The sequence below is a fragment of the Ochlerotatus camptorhynchus genome, unplaced genomic scaffold, assembly GCF_037179485.1.
Source record: "Ochlerotatus camptorhynchus isolate MF236.1 unplaced genomic scaffold, CSIRO-AGI_Acam_v1.1 ptg000328l, whole genome shotgun sequence".
Lineage (NCBI taxonomy): Eukaryota > Metazoa > Arthropoda > Insecta > Diptera > Culicidae > Ochlerotatus > Ochlerotatus camptorhynchus.
In genome coordinates, this window is record NW_027040816.1 from 3686855 (window position 1) to 3713654 (window position 26800).

The 26800-nt window shown below is 39.6% G+C and overlaps 2 protein-coding genes across 2 annotated transcripts in view; one reads left to right on the forward strand and one right to left on the reverse strand.

Annotated features, from left to right (window-relative positions):
* The window catches only part of LOC135708141 (BOS complex subunit NOMO1), a 546399-nt gene that overhangs the window by 204139 nt on the left and 315460 nt on the right, over window positions 1–26800 (forward strand). The gene's annotated exons all lie outside the window — the stretch shown is intronic.
* The window catches only part of egr (eiger), a 72439-nt gene that overhangs the window by 7851 nt on the left and 37788 nt on the right, over window positions 1–26800 (reverse strand). Inside the window, exons 3-5 of the mRNA XM_065230156.1 lie at window positions 8548–8939; window positions 7961–8189; window positions 7730–7855 (exon numbers count right to left, since the gene is read on the reverse strand). Of these exons, the coding sequence (XP_065086228.1) occupies window positions 7730–7855; window positions 7961–8189; window positions 8548–8939 (747 nt within the window). The remainder of the gene's footprint in view (window positions 1–7729; window positions 7856–7960; window positions 8190–8547; window positions 8940–26800) is intronic.

The window sequence follows — 26800 nt, forward strand, 5'->3', positions numbered from 1 at the left end:
TGATCCTCAATATCATCCCGACCAAGATGAAGACGAATATCAATATTAACAACAACAGAGGCGATAATGAGAATCCAGCCACGAATGAAGAAAAACAAATGTTATTTTTGACACTCAGAGGTTGCCTAGATCAAGGGAATTTGATTATATCAAAATTCAAATTCATGCAGGTAGTTGGTATATCTGTTAATGTTTTGTTCACTTTCAGCTAAATTGAGTGTATTTTTTTTTTTCCTTTGATTTGTTTTCCGTCGATCTTGTTTTCCGTGCTGAGCACCAATGCTACCGACGCCAGAGAGGCAGCTCCCACACCTGGACCCTACCTATCGACCCATCAACTCATGAACCGGGGACCAAATGCTTTACTTCCCTTCCGAAGGAAGGCGTGATCAGAGATGTTATGCCTCAGAACATCCCGGTGGCGCCGACTGGGATTGAACCCAGGCCTGCTGGGGTGAGAGGTAATCACGCTTACCACTACACCACCGGCGCCGCTAAAAAAATTGAGTGTAGAAGAAAGGATTTTTATCCATCGCAGGTGGTTGTAATCATCATCCACATGGAATATTCTGTTTTCTCTATCGATTTAGCAGTGATCCGGCTGGTGCTACCACATATTTTGGTAATAAAAGTGAAGATTTATAAAACTACCCCAGCGGTTATGATGTTCCGGATTTTTAATGTGGTGTTATAAGGGCTGTAAATCCGTTCAAATAAGTGAAAAATTATAAAATAAGACCCCTACCGATGGAAATATGCAAGATAGATATAAAATTTGTAATTTTATTGTAAACAAACGGTTTGGTTGACGTTGATATTGGTGGTGCATAGTCCGTTTCATAAAGGCCCAAGCGCAACGACAGCGGAAGCGGAACGGCAGCGGCAGTGGAAAAGCCCGATCTGAGTCAGCCAACTTGTCGGATTGAAAATTAGTTAGAACCAAATCGACGTCGGTTAGGCATCTTGATGTCATTTGTGACAACTGTCAAACTTTCCGTTTCCGTTCCGCTTCCGCCCATATTGCGTTTAGGCCTTAATTCTGTTGTTGTCTTCCGCGTGGTCGGAATTTGACTTTTATGTTGCGTTTCTCTTTTGCTGTGGCTGCGCCTCTGGCGGAAAGCAGTTGGAACTGCCGATGACGAGAACTAGACGTGTAGCGTCGTTTTAGGTTTGTGTGCTCTCTTATCGGGAGCTTTAGAGAAATTTTTTGTTGATGTGATAGATTATGCTGCTTTGCAATAGGGGTTTCTACCCGATCAATTTCGATGGTAGTCAAACTGGCTCGATCTCTTCTTTTTAGGAAGATTTATACTTGGTAGTCTCATCCGGGCAAACTCAAATTGGCATGCGGTCTCCTTTACCGGAGTGGCGCTTAAGCCGCATGCTTACACGTTATCGGCCAGTGTCAGCTACAGTACTATACACACTTAGAAAAAAACACCGACTTCGGTAATTCATTTACCGAATTTTCAACATCTGAACCACAGACAAACAGACGTAACTCTTTGAAAAAGTTTTTCTTGAAAAAATAGTATCTCAAAACATATGACCTCATTAACGACATCTCTCGGGCTTCTCGCGGAAAACAAGCTTGCTCGCTAACTCGCAAACAATATTGCATAAAAGTTCTGTAGAAAGTATAGAAACGTCAAAATGATCTGATGCCAGCGCTGAGGCTAGTAGTTCGCGGAACTGATAATATTCAAATCAACCGTTAAATTCGTAAACGAAGATACACAATGAAGAGTTACGTCTGTTTGTCTGTGTCTGAACGGTCGGTAATGTTTTCGGTAATTGAGAACATTACCGAAAAATCTGTAAACTGGGTTAGCAAAATTAGCTGTCAAATTTACCGAACGATCGGTAACGTTTACCGATGGGCATTGCTTGATTTGCAGTCGACTTTACCGGAGAACATTAATTTTGAGGACGATATTCAAATCGAATGGAAAAGGTAACCGACTCAACTGTAATTTACTTTAATTTTGTTTCAAGGTGGGGATCACTGCAACCCATGCAAAAATTTGGCTGCAGTCGTGATCAATGTGTTAGTGTTGCAAATTGATCCACCAATGAACAAAAACAAGTTTTTGTCGAAAGGATTCGGCGCTACACTGAAAACAAGGAAGCATTGGATGTAGATTCCAAATGCTGTTTTCAAATCGTTGCCAACGGGAATGGAACTTGGACCGACAGAAATTCCTTAGTGTGTACGTTACAAATTCCTTAATTTAACAATACAATAAGATTGTGAAAGAGGTCAACCGCATGGCAAAGCAAAGAGTGAACTCAACAATATCAGAGCTTGATGTGAGAGTAAGCTGCCAGAATGACATAAAACAAATGATTAATTTATTAACATTATTTGTCTACACTTAATTTTGAGTGACCACTTTTTGGTCGTTCCACCCTTTATTACGTGATAAAACCATAGAGGTAACTCTTAGACTAGAAGGTCCCGAATAAATATGCTCAACTTTTTGGCTCAGCTCTCAGTACTCTCTTCGGTCCCAAGCTAATCGATGCACCCCTCGAAACATAGGAAAATCCAAGAACCCCTCATTTTATCTGTCAAACTTTCATAGCGAATCAAAACAAACATAGTGTAGTACTAGAATGTCGACTAGAATGGGGCACGTTAATCGATTTGTTTGGGACCAATAGATAGTAGTGAGTCAATTTTAAATCATTAGTTTCCACCGGTTGATAAAACTACAGACTTTGATAATGAAAAATGTGAAAACAACATCATGTCAGTCATCGAACAAAACAATCAAACGAAAATCCTGGGAGTCCGCATCGTGCTCTCTTGCCGTGCGGATCTATTTGCTTTTTGCTTAAGGAAGCGTTACTACTACCTAAAGCTACAACAAATTTAAACAGCACTTTTCAGTGCTCAACCTGTAAAAATTTTCTACCTTGTTCAACTCCTCTTATTCCTCTTCGATCCTTGTTTGGACCCTACCCGAGGTAATCCTTCTTGGATATCGATTTGGAAAATTCCTCTTCGATCCTTCAGATTCTTATAGTAATCTGCTTGGAAGTCGATTTGGATAATCGCATAATCGCACTTTTCAGTGCTCAACCTGTAAAAATTTTCTACCTTGTTCAACTCCTCTTATTCCTCTTCGATCCTTGTTTGGACCCTACCCGAGGTAATCCTTCTTGGATATCGATTTGGAAAATTCCTCTTCGATCCTTCAGATTCTTATAGTAATCTGCTTGGAAGTCGATTTGGATAAAAATTTACTGCCGCCATGGCACCTAAACGCAAAAGAAAGGGGCAAACTCTTGACCCCCCTTCTGATGAAATTAATTTGAGTAATCAATTTGATTTGCTCACGGATGATGAGAATGATCCATCATCCAAGAAAAATTCTAGTAAACTTTCCCGGCTTAATGCCAAGAAGGAAAAGATTCCCCCTATTGTGATAACCACTACCGATTTCCATGCTCTTCGCATGGAACTTTTGAATTTCGTGAAAGTTAAGTTTTCACTACAAATTGGACGTCGGGGTGAATGCCGTGTATTGGCTGAAACCTTGGACGGATTTAAATGTCTTCTCAAGTATCTTACTGAGAAGAAGCACAAATTTTTTACTTACGACACCAAAACTGAACGTGTGTTCAAGGTTGTCATGAAAGGACTGCCCAGTGGTGAATCCCTGGATCAGATCAAAGATGAACTGGCAAAATTACTTGGAGTTGTGCCACTCCAAGTAATCAAAATGAAAATGAAATCCCGTCCTGGCGATTCGCGCAACGGGATTTCTAATGATTTTTATTTAGTTCACTTCAAGTCTAGTGAGCTAAACAACCTTAAGGCCTTAGAAAAAGCTAGCCTTATGCTCCATGTCCGAGTGAAGTGGGAACACTTCAGGAAGACTGGAGGAAATTTCCAAAACCTCACTCAGTGCCGTAAGTGCCAGGGTTGGGGCCACGGAACTAAAAATTGCTACATGCCAGCTAAATGCATGAATTGTGGTGATTCCTCTCACGCAAAGGACGACTGTCCTGTGAAGGAAGATCCTAAGAAATTTAAATGTTCAAATTGTGGTGAAAACCACAAATCCAATTTTTGGGAATGTAAGACTCGCAAAGCGATCCTACAATCTCGTTCTAACCGACAGGTAGGAAACGCTCCACGTTTCCGACCAGGTACAAATTCCTCTGCTGTTAACAACGGTCAGCGAGGAACAAATTCTACATTCGTACCCGTAGGTACAAATATCACCCCTGCTTCAAATGTTTCATCTGTACCTACTCCCCTCGCTGCTAACAATGTTCAGCGAGTTAATGGAGCTACCTATGCTGCTATTGCAGCGGGTAGAAATCAAAATACTAACCAACGTTCTAACGGAAATTTTGACAATTTTGACTTAGGAAGCATTACTGCTCCAAAAATGAAATTTTTACAGAATTCATTAATTGACATGATTTCTGATATGCTTAAATCTAACTCCATGTTTGATGCTATTCAAACTGGAGTAAAATTTGCTAATAATATTGTCATGACTTTAAAATTCAGTAATGGATTTTAAAGCATTAAACATTTTAAATTGGAATGCTCGATCTCTTAAAGATAATGAAGACGAGCTATTTAAATTTTTTGAGAGTTCATAACGTGCATATTGCCGTTATAACTGAAACGTTCCTTAAACCTGACCATAAGGTTAAGAAGGACGCAAATTACTTGATTTATAGAAATGATCGTCTTGATGGACCCTGTGGTGGCGTTGCCATCATTATTCATAGACGAATCAAACACAAAATACTTTCTTCATTTGAAACCAAAGTTTTTGAAACTTTGGGAGTTTCTGTTGAAACAAAATTTGGACAACTTACGTTTATAGCTGCCTATTTGCCATTCCAATGCGTAGGCCAGCAAAAGAATTTTCTCAAGGGTGACCTTCAGAAACTTACCCGTCATAGGTCTAAATTCTTCATTATTGGTGATTTTAATGCAAAACACCGCTCATGGAATAATGCTCAAAGCAATTCCAATGGTAATATTCTGTTTGATGATTGTTCTGCAGGTTATTACACTATTCAATATCCAAACAGCCCAACATGCTTTTCTTCTGCAAGAAATCCCTCAACTATTGATTTGGCCTTAACTGATTCATGTCATCTTTGTAGCCAATTGGTTACCCATGCTGACTTCGGTTCTGATCACCTTCAAGTTACTTTTGAAATATCCCAAGAAATAATTTCTAATCCCAACAGCTTTACTTTCAATTACCATAGGGTTGATTGGGAGCAATATCGAACATTTATGGAATATAACTTCGATCCAAACATTCCTTTGCAAACCAAAGATGAAATTAATTATGCTCTTGAATCTCTGACTACTTCTATAGTTGAAGCAAGAGCTGCCTCAGTACCAAAATGCGAGGTTAAATTCGATTCAATTATAATAGACGATGATCTTCAGCTCTTGATCCGTCTTAAAAATGTCCGTAGGAGACAATTTCAAAGAACACGCGATCCTGCCATGAAAGTTATCTGGCGGGATTTGCAAAAACAAATTAAAAAGCGATTCTCTGCCCTGAGGAACAAAACTTTTGAAAATAATGTTTCTAAATTAGACCCGAGTTCCAAACCCTTTTGGAAACTCACAAAAATTTTGAAAAAACCTCAAAAGCCAATTCCAGCGCTTAAAGAAGGTGGTAAAATTTTGATCACAAATTTGGAAAAAGCTCAGAAACTTGCTAAGCAATTCGAGAGTTCCCATAATTTCAGTTTGGGTCTTACTAGTTCTATTGAGAATCAGGTTGCTCGGGATTTTCTGAATATTTTCTCTCGGGAAAATATTTTTGATGATTCCTGGGGGACTGATTTGGACGAAGTAAGGTCTATAACTAAAAAATTTCAAAATATGAAAGCTCCAGGTGATGATGGAATTTTCTATATCCTCATCAAAAAACTCCCAGAGAGTACCTTGTCTTTCTTGGTAAAATTATTTAACAGATGTTTCCATTTGGCATACTTTCCTGATAAATGGAAAAATGCAAAAGTTGTTCCAATTTTGAAGCCGGATAAAAATCCAGCTGAAGCTTCTAGCTACCGTCCAATAAGTTTGCTTTCTTCAATAAGTAAACTTTTTGAAAAAATAATTTTGAATAGAATGATGCTTCACATCAATACGAACTCAATTTTTGCAGATGAGCAGTTTGGATTTCGCCATGGGCATTCAACTACTCATCAACTCTTAAGAGTTAACAATTTAATTCGTTCAAACAAATCTGAAGGCCACTCGACTGGAGTTGCTCTTCTAGACATAGAAAAAGCATTCGACAGTGTTTGGCATGAAGGTTTGATTGCTAAATTGAAAAAGTTTAATTTTCCACTTTACATTATGAAATTAGTTCAAAATTATTTAACTGACAGAACTCTGCAGGTAAATTATCAAAATTCCAAATCTAATCGACTACCTGTTAGAGCAGGAGTTCCTCAAGGTAGCATTCTTGGGCCTATATTGTATAACATTTTCACTTCGGACCTCCCTGATTTGCCTCAGGGTTGCCACAAATCTTTGTTCGCTGATGACACAGGCATTTCCGCTAAAGGAAGAAGTCTTCGTGTTATTTGCAGCAGACTTCAGAAAAGTTTAGATATTTTCTCTTCTTATTTACAAAAATGGAAGATTTCTCCCAACGCTTCCAAAACTCAACTTATAATATTTCCACATAAGCCCAGGGCTTCCTTTTTGAAACCTAGTAGTAGTCACATAGTCACTATGAACGGAGTTCCAATTTCCTGGTCAAACCAAGTGAAATATCTTGGATTAATACTTGACCATAAATTAACTTTTAAAGATCACATTGAGGGCATTCAAGCCAAATGTAACAAATATATAAAATGTTTGTATCCTCTTATAAACAGGAAATCCAAACTTTGCCTGACGAATAAACTTCTAATATTTAAACAAGTTTTTAGACCGGCCATGCTTTACGCTGTGCCAATTGGTCTTGTTGTTGCACTACCAGGAAAAAAGCACTTCAAAGGATACAGAACAAAGTTCTGAAGATGATTTTGAAGTTGCCTCCCTGGTACAGTACTACCGAAGTACATAGAATTTCGAATGTTGAGATTTTAGCACAAATGTCCAACAAAATAATTAATAATTTCCGGCAAAAATCGTTAGAATCCTCAATTGCAACGATTAATTCCCTTTATACTTAGATAAGATTTAGTTTTAGTTTTTAGTTTTAAGATATCAATTGTTATACTGACATGCAGGTTTAAAAAACCTGTTTAAAATACTGAATTGCCAAGACAGGAACAATGTAAAAACACTTAGATATATATCATAACAATTAAGGCTGGTAAGTTACTGTAGTAACTGGAGCACCTAGGTTAAAAATGAAATGTAATTTATTTTGAATTTGGAACAAATAAAGAGTTAAAAAAAAAAAAAAAAAACGAAAATCCTGGAAATCAATCGTCTATAGTTCAAGTTAAAGTTCTGCTTTTTCGAAATGCCATATTTTTCGCTGATATAACAAAACATGCAAGCTTCATTGCAACTGATTTTAACTTAATGAAAAAATATCAAGGCAGCATTGCTTTGAAAAGTTGACGAGTTTTTTTTTTTTTTAAGAAACTTATTTACGATTGTCCACTTGAAACGTGGAACTTTCGAGCTCCCTCAAATTCAATCAGCAAACTAATCTAAAAATTTAATTGAATGCCTTCTATTCGGGAATGTAGCACGCCATTAACTCACCATATAAGTGCCCGGATTTTTGATGACCTTCTGGAATTTATTATTCTCCCCGTTATTGGTCATCATCACGCGACTGCGCCGGTCATGGGTCGGCCCCGGTGGTTTGGTGGTATAATCCGGTCCAATCTGCCGCAATGAGAGAAACCTTATCAAAATGCATATTTCCGTCCAACTCAAATTGCTCGCTCGAACGGATAATCACAAAACAGAGCCAAACAGAAATTCACTTACCAGGTTCGATTTTGAGTTTCCGGGGAATTTTTCGCTTTTACTAAAGTCATTCCGGTGGGTCGTGTAGGAGGAGGAGGAGGACGACGGAAGTGGGATGGTGCTTTGGGTGGTAAAAGCCGGCCGGTGAACATTGTGGTGCCTCCTGGCTTCGATGGTAATACGATGATGCCTGCCAGCAGCGACAGAAGCAGCAGTGCCGGTGTTCAACTGGTGATGTGATGGAATTTCCCTGTGTGTAATTGAGGAGAAACAAAGAGAGAGGCGTGAGACGAGCAGAATGTACATATTGATTAGAACGCTCTTCGAGCTGGAATGGAATTTGCTTAATTTTTGCCTCGATGTTTTTAGTTCAAGTGCTCTATTGATAAACTAGCACCTATTGCATTATTTTTTATTTCACATGAAAATGATACTGTGATTTTTTACATTTATTTATGCCTCATGAGTAACGATTTTCCCAACGACTTACATAGAATAAATCACCTTGCACACGAGAAAGGTACATTTCACCGGTAAGTGAATTTATCAGCAAGCAAAGGTTGAGTAATAATAATAATAAATCATGATCAAAGCAAACATTTCGTCACCTGTTGGATTCATCATCCCACTTGAGCTTCAGCTGAGGCGGTGGGGTGGCCGTTTCCTCCGGTCGCTGTCGCATCTGCTGGTAGTGAGGTTCACCCTGGTGGAAATGATGGAGCTGATGCCGGGTTCGATTCTGCTGATGGTGCCGGTTCATGTAGGACTCTTCGAGAATCGGTACCCCCTGGTAGGTCAATCCGTTGATGGAACGGGCTTTTCGTTTGCCGTCGATCGTATTGGAGGTGCTTTGGACACTGATTTCCGTTTCCATGTCGTCTATTGGGAAACCGTCCGGAATGCCGAAAACGCTGGTGCTGCCTTCCTCGGTGTCGCTTTCACTTTCGTCAAAGTTTCCCTCTTCGTACTCGTCCGAGGAGTGCACTTCGTTGGAATCGTACTGGAAGGACAGCAAAGAAAAAGGACGGTCATTGTAGTGGTTAACTTGTGTTTCGCTTTTTGCTAATTAGCAACATCATTAGGAGTTTCGAAATGAATCTCAACAATGTCTTGCTGGGCGGAAAAGTTCCCGCAGGATCCGGATTATATACTATTTCTGGCAACCCACAACGGTGACCCTGGAAATTCCAAGTTCATCCATTCGCGCCCACCGCAAACCGCATCTAGCATCTAGCACGTGGTACGACTTGGTGTATAAAAATACAAATTCAACCATTTTCTCCCAATAAATCACATGTCAGAATCGTTGAACCGCAGTCAGGCGTCTATTTTTGAAACTCTATTAATATCTCGCATGCATGCAATAATATTCAAAAACTCAAAACAGTCCATAAATTTCCGAACCAATTAAACAACTGACTGTGATGTTTCATTTGGGTGATGATCTTCCACCCCAAGTACAGGGGAATCGAAAAAAAAAAACGTTGAGACGGGCAGACCGACTGTGACGTCTGATTTTCAACCATTGAAAATACAAAATACAACCGTGTTTATTGATATTGTTAGTAATTAGTCGTTTTTCATTGCGGTTCTATTTGGATCACTGTCATTCATGGATCGCGCTGGTTGGACTGGTGTCAAGATTTCTGCGTCTATGCCACATTCGAAATGGAATGGAATTTTACGAGGAAAGATTAATAGTGATATTTTGGCGCTCGAGCGTTGTGGATTTTGGCATCTGGCAGCTTGACAGAATGTTTACTTCTGCAAATACTTAGTGACAAGATTCTATACGTTGCCTTACAGATGTTACTCTACACCCTTCTGTTGAACTGAATGATCGTGCGTCTCCATGAATCGGTAGAATTTAACAACCAGAAGCGACCGTAGTGTTCTCTACCATATAAATGCTGAATTTGGAGTTTACAGTTTTGAAAAAAAACAAGTATAGCGATCCCCGGCCAATGTTTGAAAATAATTCATTAACTTTCTATTAATACTAGATTACAGGATATTTAAAAAAACCTTGGATCGGCGAAAGTTTGAGATTCCTGCTTGATTGAATTTTACGTTCCGGAATTTGGAAGCTATTTCAATACTCCTTGATTTTTCATAATTCAAGCTGAACATTGACTTAGGTCGTAAGTACCATTGACAGATTCTCTTCGTCGACTTTCTCTTTGCATCCCCACGGCCATGTAAAGACATTCCCAGGTATTTGCAGCACACAGATCGTTAAAAAAAAAGCTTTTATCTAGCATCTAATACGTCAAACACAACAAGAAACGGTGTGTGTTCAAGTTATCAATGAAAGAAAAAGCAATTCAATGTTCAGCTTGAATTCGGAAATTTCTTGACATTCTGAGATATTTTATAAAAACATTTAATTTTTTTGGCTTTGATAGATTTATTTTTTAACATAACTTGTTCGTCATTGTTCGTTGTATCACATTAGCATTATCTTTGTACTGTTAATTAGCAATTCATGAACAAGGGCAATGGTAGAGAACTAATTCGGCATAAGCGCCCATCTTCGTCCTATCGAGTGTACAAGTACAAGTTATCCATCAATTTTACATTAACAAATCAATCATATGTTTAGTACGATACTTTAGTTTAAAAACTATTATATAGAGTCTATTAGAACGCCTCGTACATTTGGGTGTGAAAAGGGTTATTGATCTATTTCGCATTTCACACCAATCTGGACAGGTAAGCGTATTTTCACCAGGGAGCTGACATCCCTATCCCTACGTGCAACAAGGGACAGTATGCAACATAAACGCAGGTCTAGACTGAGAGCCCAAGCTGACAAATCAACAATCTCAATGATTGGTTGCTGTATCCATGGATTTTAAAATGATTTTCATTTGTTTGGTTGATGATTTCTAGTTGCTCGATGAATGTGATGTTACTGAACGGCAAATTTGATTTTGATTGGTTGTGGAAAGGTAGAGTAAAATTAAATGTTCAGTTTATATAATTTCAAACGGTTATTATGAACCACGCCAGCGGTGAGAATCGGGCCATGGACGACTAATGGTAGATTGTGTCTGACGAAGAGAGAAGGACGAGTCAGTGGATCTGTCGCTATCGTGCGAGTGACGAATGTGGAGATGTATCCACGTAAAAATAGTTAAGGATAGTACAGTGGTGAACGATGACAGGTCAAGGACGCTAACTGTAAACAATCTACGGTTGTAATTCTACAACTGAGGTCCTGAACCTTAAACTGATTCAGGTGTCTAATCTACACTAAAAAAAATCCACACGTTCCATTCATGTGTTTTCAAATATGAATTTTGCCATTTGCCATTTGCCAGTCACCATGATATTATGTGAATTACATTCGCATTTCATGGCATCAATGTCCAAAAATCACATGTCTTAGCTGCCGGTGAAATCAAAACAAACTACACCATAATTTCATGTGTTTACTTATTGAAATTTATGGGACCTCCGTATATGATCTGCTCTAATGTTTTCTACTATCGTATTTAACGTGTATGGCACATGGATCTCATCAGAAGCAGGACGAGTGTCAAAAGAAATATTAAACAGAGTAACAATCAATGCCAATGTATGTTGCTGCTACAGTACAATTACGAAAGATTCCAGGTACCCCACAATATTAAGTTACGCTTTAATTTACTGACAATAATTACTTTTCCCAGCAGCGAGACAGTAGTAGTTGGTCAGTTCTATCTGACAGAAAAAAATATTTTAGGTTTCATTAGACATCATCTTTAAAACAGAAAACTGATTAGAAATGGTAAGTAAATCCTATTGACTGAAAATAACATCAAAAACTGAGAAACTGTACATCTCCATAACTGTATTTTACAGTATTCTTGGGTTCCTGGATCCTGGTGTAGTGACGCAATTGGAGACAGCTGCAGTTTTTTTTTTTATCTATTGTGAATTAATAATATAAACCATTATCACTAAATGAAATTAAATATTGCTGGGATCAGTTTTGATTCATTATCAAATGTGAGATACACGAACCAGATATTTTCGATAATATACTTGTGAATGAGGGAAATTTGATGATTAAGTGTCAAACTTTCGATAACAAAATGTTAGACACATGAAATCCAAGTGTATCACAATTGAACTTATAGTGTTCGAGAATAATATCTATTATATGATTCACACATGAAATGCATGTGTTCCCTAGGGGAACGACAGGTCCAAGTATCAGCATCAATATCAATGGTGGAAATATTAAATATTTTAATATGTGTGATATTTGCGAATCTTATACTTAGTCTGACAGTTGTATTTTTTTTTGACTATTTTTGGTTTGAAGTGTACATTTGACATTCGTTTAATAAAAAATGGATTTCACACCAGAGGCAAGTCATTCTTTGATGATCTTGCTGGCCACCGCCACCAAAATCCACTCCTTGTTCTTAAAAATTCGGCATTATTTGTTAGCTGATCTCAGAGCACATAATCGGTCGCACTTCTGTCCCAGAAAATAGTCATTAATTTCCACGAATTCCTCATCGTCTGCGAACCAATGTGCTGTCCTCAGATGGAACGGGAATCGACTGACTACGCCTCCCCTGTAAATGGAGTCCCAGAGTGATGGTTCCGTGGTCGTATTACACTCGATTTGCCATGAGCCTGCAACTGGCAAAATTTGCTGCTGGGGGAACGTCCAGTACCGTTTTTATCATGAAAAGTCGAAGTCGAAATCGATCAGAGCTATCGAAAACGAAAATGTCGGCAAAAATGAAAGCTGTAGTAAACATAAACAACAACGGTGAAACGTCATTGAGTTAAAGTTACACTGTTATTTTTTTTTTACTTTGAAGCTGACCGCTTGACAGTTAATATCATTAATATTTATACTAAAAATTATAATAACTACCAATTTCAGCAATTTTTACACCAAATATTACTTCAGATCAAGTTGTACTTCCCCTAGTGTGTTCCACAATTTGCGCAAATGGAAGTGTGGAACACATGAAGGTAAGGTGTGGATTTTTTTAAGTGTACTGCTACACTCATTGAATAGGAGCAACCAAATCTCGCTCATCGCGTCCTCACTTTCTACCCCACTGAAAAGTACAGAGGAAAAAATAACCTTCAAAAAACGAATGATTGTTTTGATCCTTCAATGAAGATTTTTTTACTTGGTGGAGAGCTGTGATCTCTAGCCAAACGATGTAAAAAGTGTGATAAAAGTGCGAGTTTCCGTCTAACAGGCTTGGTGTCTTCGATGCACTTATTCCTTATGAAGCAAGCAATAAGTGCACTTCTATCCCTTATATAATTAATAACGATTTTACATCGATCTGAACTGATTTGCACTTCAACTATTTACACACTAGAAATCCGGAAGATCATTAATACTAAGACACTTTTCTAATTTTCTATTTTTCTCAACAAAAATATTGCTCAATACCAGCAGGATCCTTGTAAAAACGATACAGAATTAAATTTTTCGACTAGTAGATCAAGTTTTGGAGCATCTCGGATGAATCTATTTATGAGAGTAAGTTACAAAGTGTTCCACTCCCTATGTCTCACGGCAACAAATTCTGCTCACAACACTTCTTTCGACGTTCTCCTATTCATCACCAGAGGTTAAATCGATCGCTAAGTTTCTATTAAAAAGGCGTATAGAAACTAAGCGATCGATAAAACCCCTGGTGGTGGATCGGAGAACATCAAAAAGAGTGTTGTGAGTAGAAATTTTTGCCGTGAGACATAGGATGCGGAACACTTTTTCACATTTCCTGATAAATTGGAGGGTTGGTCATGATGAGAGGAGCAACACAATAGGCCTTTTTAATAGAAACTAAACGATCGATTCAACCTCTGGTGGTGAATAGGAGAACGTCAAAAAGAGTGTTGTGAGCATGAATTTTTGCCTTGAGACATAGGAATCGGAACACTTTTTTACTTTTCCTGATAAATTGATTTATCTGAGATGCTGCAAAACTTAATCTACAGTTGAAAAATTTAATTCTGTAACGTTTTTGAAAATATCCTGCTGGTGTTCAGGAATATTTTTGATGAGAAAAATGGAAAATTAGAAAAGTGCCTTAGTGGTTATGATCTTCCGGATTTCTTGTGTGTGGATAGTTAAGGTACAAATCAGTTCAGATCTGTGGAAAATCGTACAATAAGACAATTACCGAAAGAAATTGGCAAGATGTTAAATGAAAAATGCTTTAATTTGCGTTGTGAAAAATAGTTATTCTGATGTAAACAAACGGTTTGGCTGACGTTTCTTCTCGGAATCGCGTGGCTCACTCTACGTTGATGGTGCATTAAAAAGGCGTATAGTTGGGTAAAGAAGAATTGCATTATAACACACCATCGACTGGAAATGTTCTCGGCAACGTGGGGTTTAGGTAGTGATGAAACGTCGCTAGAACTGTACCACAGCCACAGACAGTAATGAGCAAAGGCGGGCGCACACTTTTTGCCTGTAGATTTGAAGACATACTTCGAATCTCCGCGTACATCGAACGGGTTAGGCAAAAGGTGTGCGTTTGACTTTGTACTGTCGCATTAATGGCCCTTCGCTCATTTTCAACTTCTATTCAATTTTCATACTGCCGTACTCTAACGGATTTATCCACCTACCCTCTTCTAAGATCATTATCTAGCTAATAAATTATCACACTAAAGCTTCATGTTAGATAGCATTTCCAACCAACTCTGAAAATCGAAGTACAGTTGAAAAATTAAGTTCTATATAGTTTTTGCTATTATCCTGCTGGTGTTCAGGAATATTATTTGATGAGAAAAATGGAAGATTAGAAAAGTGCCTTAGTGGTTATGATCCGAATTTCTTGTGTGTGCATAGTTGAAGTGCAAATCAGTTCAGATCTGTGGAAAATCGTAAAATAAGACAATTACCGATGAGAATTGACTAGATGTTCTTTGAAAAATGCTTTAATTTACGTTGTTAAAAATCCTTATTCTGATGTGAACAAACGGTTTGGTTGACGTTTCCTCTCGAACTCGCCTGGCACACTCTACATTGGTGGTGTCTTGAAAAAGCCTGCACATCTCAATCTGTGCCTAGTACTTTATCTGTGTCGACAGCTGTGCCCAGTGTTGCACCGAACGTGCCGCATTGTGACAATCAAGCTCTCGGTCTCAGTACTCCATGAGTTTGGCAACCCTGCAGTTATGACTTTTGAGATTGTTTGTTTACAACTTCAAGCTCTCATGGATGGTTCATTGAAAAACGGAAACGAATGTTATTTTGTCCTAAATTTGCTTCCTAATTTCAAAAGATGATTAGGTTATTATCGATCATGTTGATAATGCTAATGATGATGGTGTTGTTGCTATTGAAGTATATTTCTGAATAAGAAACAATTTCATTAGAAGCTGTGATTAAGATTTAGCTTTTATAAATAATGTTTGCAAATAGACAAGGGCGTTGCTTGACAAAAATAAATCTTTTTTCGGTGACTCTATAAGTGAAATGTAAGCACAAATGTTTGCTTGTCGATGAATATAATTCGATAACGTTAGTTCTCCAGTTGAAGCAATGGTGAAAAAGTTACCCAAAACCATGATGCCTTCAGGGCATAGTAAAGGAACAGATGTGAGTGGACAAGATTTTTATCGACCTGTAGATTATAATTACACTAGTTTACAAAACAACATAAAAAGTGTGAACTTTAGTGGATGACCAACGTTTCTAATGCAAAATCCTACGCTGAATTCAATGCCGTGGTCAGAAAAAATTAAAGTAGAGCCATTTTCGAGATATACAAAAATTTTGATTTTTTGAATTTTGGACAAAAGTACGATTACTAAAATGTCAATATCTTTGGAACTAGTGCACCAATTTTAATTTTTTTTATGAAAGTGAAGCTAATAAATTTACTATCGTTCACTAGAATGTTATGTCGTAATTAAAAATTTAATTTTGAAGTCATTTAAAAATTTACAGCATTTTTTTTTTATTTTTCCTGCGAATTTTCAATAAAAATCTTGTTTTAATCAACATTTTTAATGGGATAAAAAGATTCAAAAAATCATTCCATAATTTATTCTTAAAGTCCATTAAAAACTGGAGAAAATGAGTCTTTAAAGGATGAAATCGGTTGGAAATTGTCGAAGTTATGAAATTTTTTGTAAAATCATGGAAATTGAATGTTCTAAGATTGGCCGTTGTCCCGCTCCTAGGTTCATGCACCACTTCCAGTAAGCCTTTCTGCGGACGTGTACGCATACGGTGCATTTCACTAACACTACCAGCTGTCACGCAAAATTAAATGGGATATTTTCAACAATATAATTTACGCTAGTGTTTGTGATACCGCTCGGCGAGAACCTAACGCAACCAACTCAATTTGACAGCTTTCTTTCTTTAACATTGCTTAACGATGTATACGAAAAAACGTGAATTCACTGAATTGGGCTATTCAAAAATTTCGTCAAAGCGTTGCAAAAAGAAGGGCCGGCATTCCAGTACTTGAAATCAGTATTTCCAAATTTATCTGACGCAAAGATAAAGGAAGGAGTATTTGTTGGCCCACAGATCAAAAAACTGCTCAATGATTCCGCATTCAATACAGTTTTGACACCAGATGAGGAAGAAGCGTGTAAATCGTTCCAGCGTGTTGTCACAACCTTTTTAGGAAATTTCAGAAGCCCAGATTATGAGGAAGCCGTCGATGAATTGCTCAAAAATTATGAGAAAATAGGTATAAATCAAAAATATTGTGTTTGTTACATATAATTAATTTCAAATCCTTTTATTTCACTGAACACAGGTGTGAATATGTCTTTGAAGATACATTTCCTACATTCTCACATGGATTTTTTCCCGGAAAGTCTTGGTGACGGGAGTGATGAGCACGGCGAACGTTTTCACCAACGTCGTTACCAAGGGTTTTGGGATGAAGCAATGATGGGTGACTATTGTTGGTTTCTGATTCGAGAAACAAGTTCAAAACATCGAAGACAAAGTCATTCGATTCTCAATCATTTTTAATAAAACCTAAATAAATTTCTTTTGTATCAACTCGGTTTTAAATCCTGATATGCCTTAATCAAATTGATATGTAGAGAAAATAATCTCCCATGAAAACTTTACATGCGATTTGGATGCTTACAACGACACCTAGAAAAGGAACTCTAAAACTGTTGTATTTCAGCAACATTTTTAAGTGTTTCACAAAAATGCTCATAGCTTCGACAATTTCCAACCGATTTCATCCTTTAAAGGCTCATTTTCTCCGGTTTTGAATGGACTTTAAGAATAAATTATGGAATGATTTTTTGAATCTTTTTATCCCATTAAAAATGTTGATTAAAACAAGATTGTTATGGAAAATTCGCAGGAAAAATAAAAAAAAAATGCTGTAAATTTTTAAATGACTTCAAAATTAAATTTTTAATTGCGACATAACATTCTAGTGCATGATAGTAAATTTATTAGCCTCACTTTCATAAAAAAAAGATTTAAAATTGGTGCACTAGTTCCAAAGATATTGACATTTTAGTAATCGTACTTTTGTCCAAAATTCAAAAAATCAAAATTTTTGTACATCTCAAAAATGGCTCTACTTTAATTTTTTGTGACCACGGCATTGAATTCAGCGTAGGATTTTGCATTGGAAATGATCATCACCTTACCGAGTTCAAAAATGCTGTAAACTAGTGTAATGAGTGCCTTCAAGTATATAGGTTCGAGCAACAACAAGCGAATTCAATATCATTTTAATCAACGAAACGCTTAAATAAAGTTGAAATGAAGAATTTAAGAAATTGTAAGATCAAACAATAAAATTGAATGAAGAATCACGCTACTTGGGCTTGATTTTTTTTAGTATTTTTAGACTTGTAGAAAATATACAAATCAATTATCATGATTCTAGGATTTCAAAATATTTTAAATAGGTAATTTTTTTAGAAAGCAAACTTCACTTTTCAAGATTCTAAACTATGAACAAACTCTTTCTGAACTATGAATGAACTCTAGGAATACTTACGGGGTACAAAGAGATGATCCAAGCTCACGTACTGAAAATCGACGACTAAGTTCATTATCTACATTCACAGATGTCACGTCCCTATACCCCGCCGCGCTTGCATAAAAATGATATGAACGTCGTTCATTTCCAATGGTATTCAAAAACGGTCGAATTGAGCAGTACACTTCGACTCCGGATAGCAGCATGCTGTGAACTTTCACATTATACTCTGTACATTTAGATGACTATCTCGATGTCTGAATCTGAAGTCAGCTTCCATTCTCAATGCTACATCATCGTCGGTCGGTACCTACCGGCTGTAAACTAAATCAATTCCGAGGAAAATAAACAGAAGCAATATAAGAAAGCGTAAATAACGTTCGGATTGACTCAATTATCGATATGTGTAGTGTAGCTCTTCCCTTTTCATAGTTGCCGCCCGCTGACGTTGGTATGCCATGCGTACAAACAAATCCGGACAGGCAGCAAGAAATCAAAGACGAAAAAAAAAATCCAATCAAGTAGTGTTTGATAATATCGCTCGATGCCGCCACCGCCACCGCCACCCGTCCGAACATAGCAAGTCATGACATATCAATTACCAAGCAGCCACCTCCCGGAGGTCATCCCTCCAGATTGGGACAATACATGTCAATTTCGGCGCCCGGCACATGCAAATCGATTGTGTCAAAGCCGGCATCCGAAAAGTCAAGTTCAAAACCAAACACAGATCGTCGTCGGCCACAGATCTTATCGCGGATGTAGCTTGCAGTCTTGATCGCAGTCTGGGTAGCGTGAGCAGTCGAACCTTGCCTCACACAAGCAGGCGACACGCCGACGACCGACGATATGGATGCAGTGGATCGAAGTAACCGCAGCAGAATAGAGACCGACTCGTTCGGTCAATGAATTATTGAGAGCGTCCGTAAATGGACTAAGCGCTTGCATTCACGAAGCTATTTATTCCATTTGTGGTCCGACACGAGAGACATTTCTTTTCCACCTGGCAAGGTGTGAGCCGTAGTTGCATCATAATTCAAGCCTCCGACCAGGAAGTTTACGACCATTGATTGTCATGTCTAAGGTCGTTCGATCTTTTGCTCCTTTAAGGCATAGACATTAAAATTGAGCAAATCAAGCTGAACAATGCATTAGTTCCTTATTGGTATTGGAAGATTCTCTTGGTTGACTTTCAAAACCTACGCGGGGATGAAAAACTATTCAACTTAAGTACTTTTCTCTCAATTCCTGGGCCCAGCCTAATAACCCAAATTTGAATAAGCAGAGTCGGCGCTCTACTGGGCAAACTGGAGGGGCTACGCGGACTAAAGGGCACTCAAGCTGTCAAATTAACTGAAACACTGGGCAGATCAACTTAAACAATGTATTTCTCGAAATTACGATGCACTAATGTCGATTGTGTAGCATGGTTGATATTCTGACACATACCTTTGACGAGACGATGTAGACTGTAGCCGGTTCCGGAACGATTCCGGCCGAGTTTGTCGTCAAGATGGTGGTACCACCACTCGCTTTGATTCGGGAAAAATTCCGACAATGGCGGATGATGCCAGACTGACCTTGTCGGATACCATTGGCTGGTCTACCGGTGACTACAGTGAGGTGGCGGTTGGACTAGCGCGTCTACCGTACGTGGGCTGTGATGCGATGGGGGCTGATTTTAGCTTTTATAGCCAAGGGGTAATCAACTCTGCACACTGTGCCAAAACACAGCATGGCACACTATTCGGCACTTTAGGACACACGTTGACAAGTAGAATACAAACGAGTGTTGACGTTTCGCCAATCGTTGCTAAGGTTGACTATTCTTTATTTACTCTATTGGACTTCACATTGAGTTCGAGGATCGTACCTTGCCACTCTTCGAAATATTCCAACGAAAAATTCTGTGATTATTGTCTGCACCTGAATCTGTAATCTCTTCAAAACCAAACAAAACTTAGTTTATCTCATCCGGTTTGTAGCGGATCATCCAGATTAGCTTATATTCGGGCCTCATGCCAACAGAGTTCTTCCACACCTTGGTTGGTCAAGAGGGTCGATGCGGCAGTCAAGACGGACAAAATGGGTACCCTCCAGCGACGGTTGGTCAAATGCCCGTAAGATCGTCCAAAACGACGGTACGGTGCGGAATGCGATCGTTGAACTGAACGGACAAAAATCCTCTAACCAACGACAATATTATGCCAGCTACAGAGGATTTTTGTTTTGTTTTACAAGTTTGTTATGCGGAACGAACGATAAAGAAAAAAACTACAAGAGACAACCCTCTGGGGTTGTACGCAATGGCAACGTAGGACTACGTGGTCCTATATAATAAATCTTATTTGTTAACTGTAGCAGAAGCTTGTGTTTTGTGTAGGAATAGGAATTTGAGTAGGGTTCTCTCTGTTTATACTCTTTAGTATGACGCGCTTGACATAGATGGCCCACAACGACTCACGAAGAGCTACTGATTCCGATCAATAGCGGTGCGGCTTCTTCCTCCTTCTATGGATGCTCATGCGGGCTGCAGCTCGCTGCTTGCGGGAGCCTTTCGTTGTGTACTGGAGAACACCACCACTCACCACGCGGTGATTGAATAAACACCGTTTGGTGAGACCGGATGGAATTCAACTTTGAAATCTTTGTTAGGTAAATCGCTTTCCGGTGATAATTTTAAATATCATAGCAACAGTTGCACATTCATGTAACTTTCAATAGTGACATTTATAAAAATGATGGAGTCTTAAATGCGTAGAAATATTTCTGATCGATTGGTGATAAAATTACTGAAATTGGTTCAGGGGCAGCTGAGTTATTAACGTTCAAAATCTTTCATAATTTTGTTACATGTTCCATTTTCGGTTTTCACAAAGTGTACCCCCATATAGAAATCACAGACGTAGTCCTACATCAAAAAGCAATCATAGGGAGTGTGCGTAATGGGTTTTGTGTTTCGGCCAAGTTTGAATCCCGGTTCAAGGGTATTCTTGAAAATCATTGGTTTCAATTGATATGGATTCGAAGGGATCGATACGTATTAACCCAAAATATTCCATCAGATCTGGACTGATGTACGATTGCCTTAGCGAAACAGTATAGGATTTATAGGAACAGATCAATGCAATCAGAAATGCAATAACATTCTATTCCGTGAGTACACCTCATCATCAACGATCCAATCTGCACTCTTCTGTTGCACTAGTTCGTCTCAAAAGAACCCGGGCGATAGGTGACCTACCAATGAGTCAATTATAAGGCCTTGCTCAATCCCGGAAGTTTGATTCGCGGCAGAGGAGGTTTCGGTGGGGTCAGTAGGTCCCGCATGACGACACTAAATAATTTACTAATGGGTAAGAGCCCATGGGCGAGCAGATGAACAATAGCAACCACAGGATACTGCCTGCAGTTGAACTGCAGAAGCGCGAATCGCGGATCGTGCAAACTAGAATGAATATGGATTATATTTTCATCCCACCACGACAGAAATCGGGTTCAAAATAAATCAGCTCTCGGATTTCGAAAACTTCTGCTCATTGGACAGTAATGTCGTCGAAACCTTCTCAAGGAGTGGAAAAACCGAGAGTGACTAGAATGCATAAAACATGACAGCGCTGGTTGGTTCTTTGTCATCGAAAGAGGAAATACATTGTGGAATAGATCTACAGTTTACGAAAGAAAAAAAAACAAAACAAACTAAAGCTTTTAATTGTTTTGCGAAATTCTCCACGATGCGTTGCCATCTTGCTATACACAAATTATACGCAATATGCTTGGTAAGCCTTAATAAGGAAAATTAATGCAAGGCAAGATTTTGAGCTCCAAAATACTCTAAAACATTAATTAGACAAAATTCATGTTCCTAGTGGAATATCGCCAAACCTGATACGATACTGATACGAGGCTGTCCATAGCCACTAAACGTCCCTTGGAAGGCCAATTGCCACCATTTTGGATCCCAAAATGGTGGCTGACATCGAAGGACTATATACGTCGTCCCCCTAATAGTTTACGTTAAATCAAGTGCCGCTATCTTGGATTTAAAAATGATGTCTGGCATTTTCGGCCTCTACACGTTGTTCTCTTTCGGAAAATACCCATATTGTGGTATTTGACAGATTTTATTGAACCGATGGCCGTCAGCTTTGATTCCAAAATGGCGACTTGAATCGATATTCAGCCTCTACACGTCATCCCCTTTCCGGAAATACCCATATTGTAGGGTATTTGACAGTTTTTCTTGAACCGATGGCCGCCATCTTGGATTCTAAAATGTAGTCTGGAATCGATTTCCGGCCTCTGCACATTGTCCGCTCTCCGGAAATACCCATATTGTAGGGTATGTTAGAGTTTTTCTTGTACTAATGACGGTCATTTTGGTTTCTAAAATGGTGCCTGACATCGATTTCTGGCCTCTACACGTCGTCTCCTTTCCGGAAATACCATTATTCAAGGGTATTTGACAGTTTTTCTTGACCCGATTGTCGCCATCTTGGATTTCAAAATGATCTCTGGAATCGATTTCCAGCCTCTACACGTCATCTCCTGTCCGAAAATACCCATATTGTATAGTATATGACAGTTTTTCATGAACTGATGGCCGCCATCTTGGATTTCATAATGGCGTCTGGCATCGCTTTCCGGCCTCTAAACGTCGTTTCCTTTCCGGAAATACCTATATTGTAGGGTATTTGACAGCTTTTCTTGAATCGATGACCGCCATATTGGATTTTAAAATGGCGTTTGAAATCGATTTCCAGTCTATCTACACGTCATCCCTATTCCGTTTCGTGTCCTTGCATAGCAACATCTTATATGGACAAGCTTTCCAGACATGACATATTAAGGAAGTTCATGTACACACTAGCGCCGCGTAGTAAGAGAGTTCTAAAAAAAATATTTTTTTTCCTTTTGTTTGTTTTTTCCGTCAATCTTGTTTTCCGGCGCCGTTAAAAAAAAAAAAAAAAAATATGATCACCATTCGAAAGGACTTGGTCACTTGAAAAACTTTGCTCAAGACAGTAACTTTCTATATGGCCAGGATCACGAAATATGTTATGTTGGACGTAAGATCCATATATTATACCAACCGTCATAAGTAACATAGAAGCACAGAACAGAAGGGGAAGTGCAAACAAATCGGTGAATCCAAAAGTGGTTCGTTTTTCTGCTCAACAAGCGATGTGTTGTGGTAGCGTTCCACATGGGCTTTCTATCATAGCATGCTACCTATCTTAACTGCAGGCAGAAGATGCCTTCTACCGCTAGGTGCGCTAGTGTTCGCAAATGACAAGTGGAGCCACTTTCTGATTCGCAGTTCCACTCCTGTGATAGAAGTGAAGCGCCTTTAACGACCAAGTTCCCAATTAAACCTGAATCCAATGACACAGGCTTGTTGGTCTATCCCAGTACAACAACTTTGTCGAAGATAGTATAGCTCTATATATTGAATCAAATGAGATAATCCACTACAGCCCCTATTAGTGCAAATCCCATAAGCTGTGGGTATCCTTATGTGCTATAAAGAGCGAGCACTCAACCGAACGAGACAGCCAACATTTTATGGCTTCGCATAATCTGGGTCGAGATATTGTCAGCCCGATGGAGGGTCCGGTGCTTGAGAGCGTCTACCAGCTAGCTACTGAGCCTAGCGAGATTCCGGCGGACCGGAAAATCACACTTGATGAGCTGGTGAACACCATCAAGTCGACGAAGAACATGAAGGCACCGGGTTTCAACGGACTCTTCAACATTGTCCTGAAGAATTTGGGACCGAAAGCGCATACTCTTCTGGTGAACGTCTTTAATCGCTGCCTGGAGCTTGGACACTTCCCAGCTACCCTAAAACGGTCCAAGGTGGTACCGATACCGAAGCCGGGAAAGGATCCTACCCACCCGTCAAGCTACCGTCCGATCAGTTTGCTTTCCTCGCTTAGCAAGTTGTTCGAAAAACTTATTTACGCCAGACTCCTCGAGCACACCGAGGTGAACGACATCCTACTAGACGAGCAATTTGGATTCCGACGAGGTCACTCGACGGTGGACCAACTCAAGCGGGTCTCAAACCACATCAATCAGGCGAAGTCGGTCTTGAAGACAACGGTCATGGCGATACTGGACATCGAAAAGGCATTCGATAACGTGTGGCACGATGGCTTGGTGCTCAAGCTTCTGCAATTTCGTTTCCCCAGCTACTTGGTGAAGATCATCTCAGACTACCTTGACTGCAGGACGTCTCAAGTATGCGTAGGCAGTGCTCTCTCGGAACCGTATGATGTACCCGCTGGTGTCCCTCAAGGAAGCATCCTGGGACCCATATTGTACAATCTGTACACATCGGACATACCGACACTGCCGCAAGGTGGAACACTGTCGCTGTTTGCTGACGATTCGGCAATCAGCTACAAGGGACGAGTAATGCGCACTCTCGTATCGAAGCTCCAAAACGGATTGGATGCCTACACCATATATCTCACCGACTGGAAGATATGTGTGAACGCGGCCAAAACGCAAACCATTGTGTTTCCGCATAGCAACACCGACCGGCTCAAACCGTCATCAAAGATAAAGGTTCTGAACGCTGAAACTGAGTGGTCACCCGAGTTACGCTACCTTGGCCTGATTCTCGACAGTTAGCTCCTCTTCCGGTCGCTCGTGGAAGACCTAGTCAAAAAAGGCACCGTCATGCTGAAACGTCTGTATCCGATCATCAACCTTCGCTCGAAAGCATCCACCGTCAACAAGCTGGCTGTCTACAGGCAGATTGTTGCGCCTATGCTGGAGTATGGGTCTCCGGTATGGAAGGGTTGTGCTAAAACACATCGGAAGAAGCTTCAAGTCTTGCAGAACAAGTTCCTGAAGATGATTCTGAATCTGCCTCCGCGCACACGGATGACCAGAGAATGACTGCGCTCGCCAGTAGGCACCAAACTAGGACTCTAAATTCAGAGTACGAAAAAAATAGAAATCTTTACCCATAATTTTGTAAATACTTGGTTTAGTTAGAATTTAATGTAGTTAGATAGGAAATTTAAAATTTAAAATAGAACATATGTTCACAATTTTACAGTACCACAATACCATTTAGCAAAAATTAGCCAATGGCTTTCAGTAATTTTGGTAAAGAATGAATAACAAATGTTGATCACTTACATTGTAAAACTATGGTAGAACAAAACAACTGAATAAAAATAAATTTAATGTGAAAAAACGAACGAGACAGCAATCCACTAGTATACTGCTGTTCGGTGCGCTCATGGCTGAGAACCATGATAGTTTATAGTCAGTAATGATTGATCTAATGTTTGCTTAGAATTAATGATATTATTATTCATATTGTTGCTAAAACTAAACAGTGAATGAATAGTAGAGCACTAATGGCTCATTCATATACATAAACCAGATAGGAATTAGGGAACTGAATTACATGAACTCCAGTATGAACGGTCGAATTAAATACAGAAACACACCAACTGTTATACACTTAGCATACAGAAAACAACACCCACCACCCGGATCATGGAGGAGAAGGGAAATTTGGAATGGGACTAATGGATCAAGAAGGAAAGGGACATTTTGGGAAAAGGGAAATATATGGTCTGCTACCGGTCCGAAGAATAGCACTAGTTCTTTTCCACGCCAACCTTTGAGAGAACAAGTTCACCAAGTAGAAGAACAAACTTTAATAAATAGTGAACAGTCGAATACGGGTGGAAAAACAAAGCTGCCTAATCCTTTGAAACCGTAGAATCAGGTAGGAAAATATAAAACGGACTCCAGTAGCATAACCTTAATCAGACCCTTTTCCTATTTCCCACGTGCCCTCAGGACCCATTAAGTTTTATCTCAAAGCCGGGTGTAAAGCCTGAGTCAGGCCACGGTCTGTGAAATCAGCCCGTGAACGCACTGGGCCAGGTAGTGCTCGATCGACCGGCTATACGTGCCAACGAGCCGACGTGCAACCTTGGTAGGAATCCTGGTACCGCGAGGAGTTTGCAGCGACAGAACCTCGTGCCATCCTGCACTGATACCACTGTCCGTGGCAACCGTGCCATTCATCGCACTCAACCAGCAGTCCTCTGCGTCCAGCGCAAGTGACGCCGACGCCGCCGACGTGCAGCAATATCAGCGATCATCCGATCGCACTCATAGCCGCCCCGTCCGATTCCCCGCAGCACAGATCCACGTGCCGGCCGGCCCTTACCCCCAGAATTAGTAAGTAGGCTTTAATTAATAAAAGTTAAATAGTGAAAGATTAGGTGACCGTGTTTGCATTTGCTGATCAGTGTCTCCTATTTGTCCGGAGCCGACCTTGAGAGCTCCGTCTCTCAAGCTCGAACTAGTCGCCGCAAAAGAGGCTGGTGGATAGCCCACCCCGTCTGGTCCCCGTGGCTTTAGACCAGGGACCTGGGGCATTGTAGTCTTAGAGAGAGAGAGAGAAAGAGAGAGCACACGCAGTGAGTAACAATAGACATGGGTGATGTCTTCGAGGTCACGTCTGAGTCGATCAAATGATCTGTTTCGAGGATGTTGTTTCTACTAGGGTGGGATTGAACTTTCGCCCGTTCGAATTCTGGGTTTGATTTTGTCGGGGATCACTTTACTGGCAGCTGGTGGAAATTTCGTCCTCCAGCGATCAGGCTAAACCTTCGTTCCTGCACACGTTTCTTGTGGACGGATCGTATAGGTTGGATTGCTTCCAATTCCTTTATTACCGCCCACTCCGGTCTCGTTCTAATGAGAATAAAACTTAATGTTTGACATGAACCATGAACCATGAAAAATGTAGACACAATCACAAAAGTCTAACTTCAAGGTTGCCAAACTCATGGGATATTGACACCTTGATTGATACACTTCGGCCTACTTCGGAACGATCGGCACAACGCTTGGCACA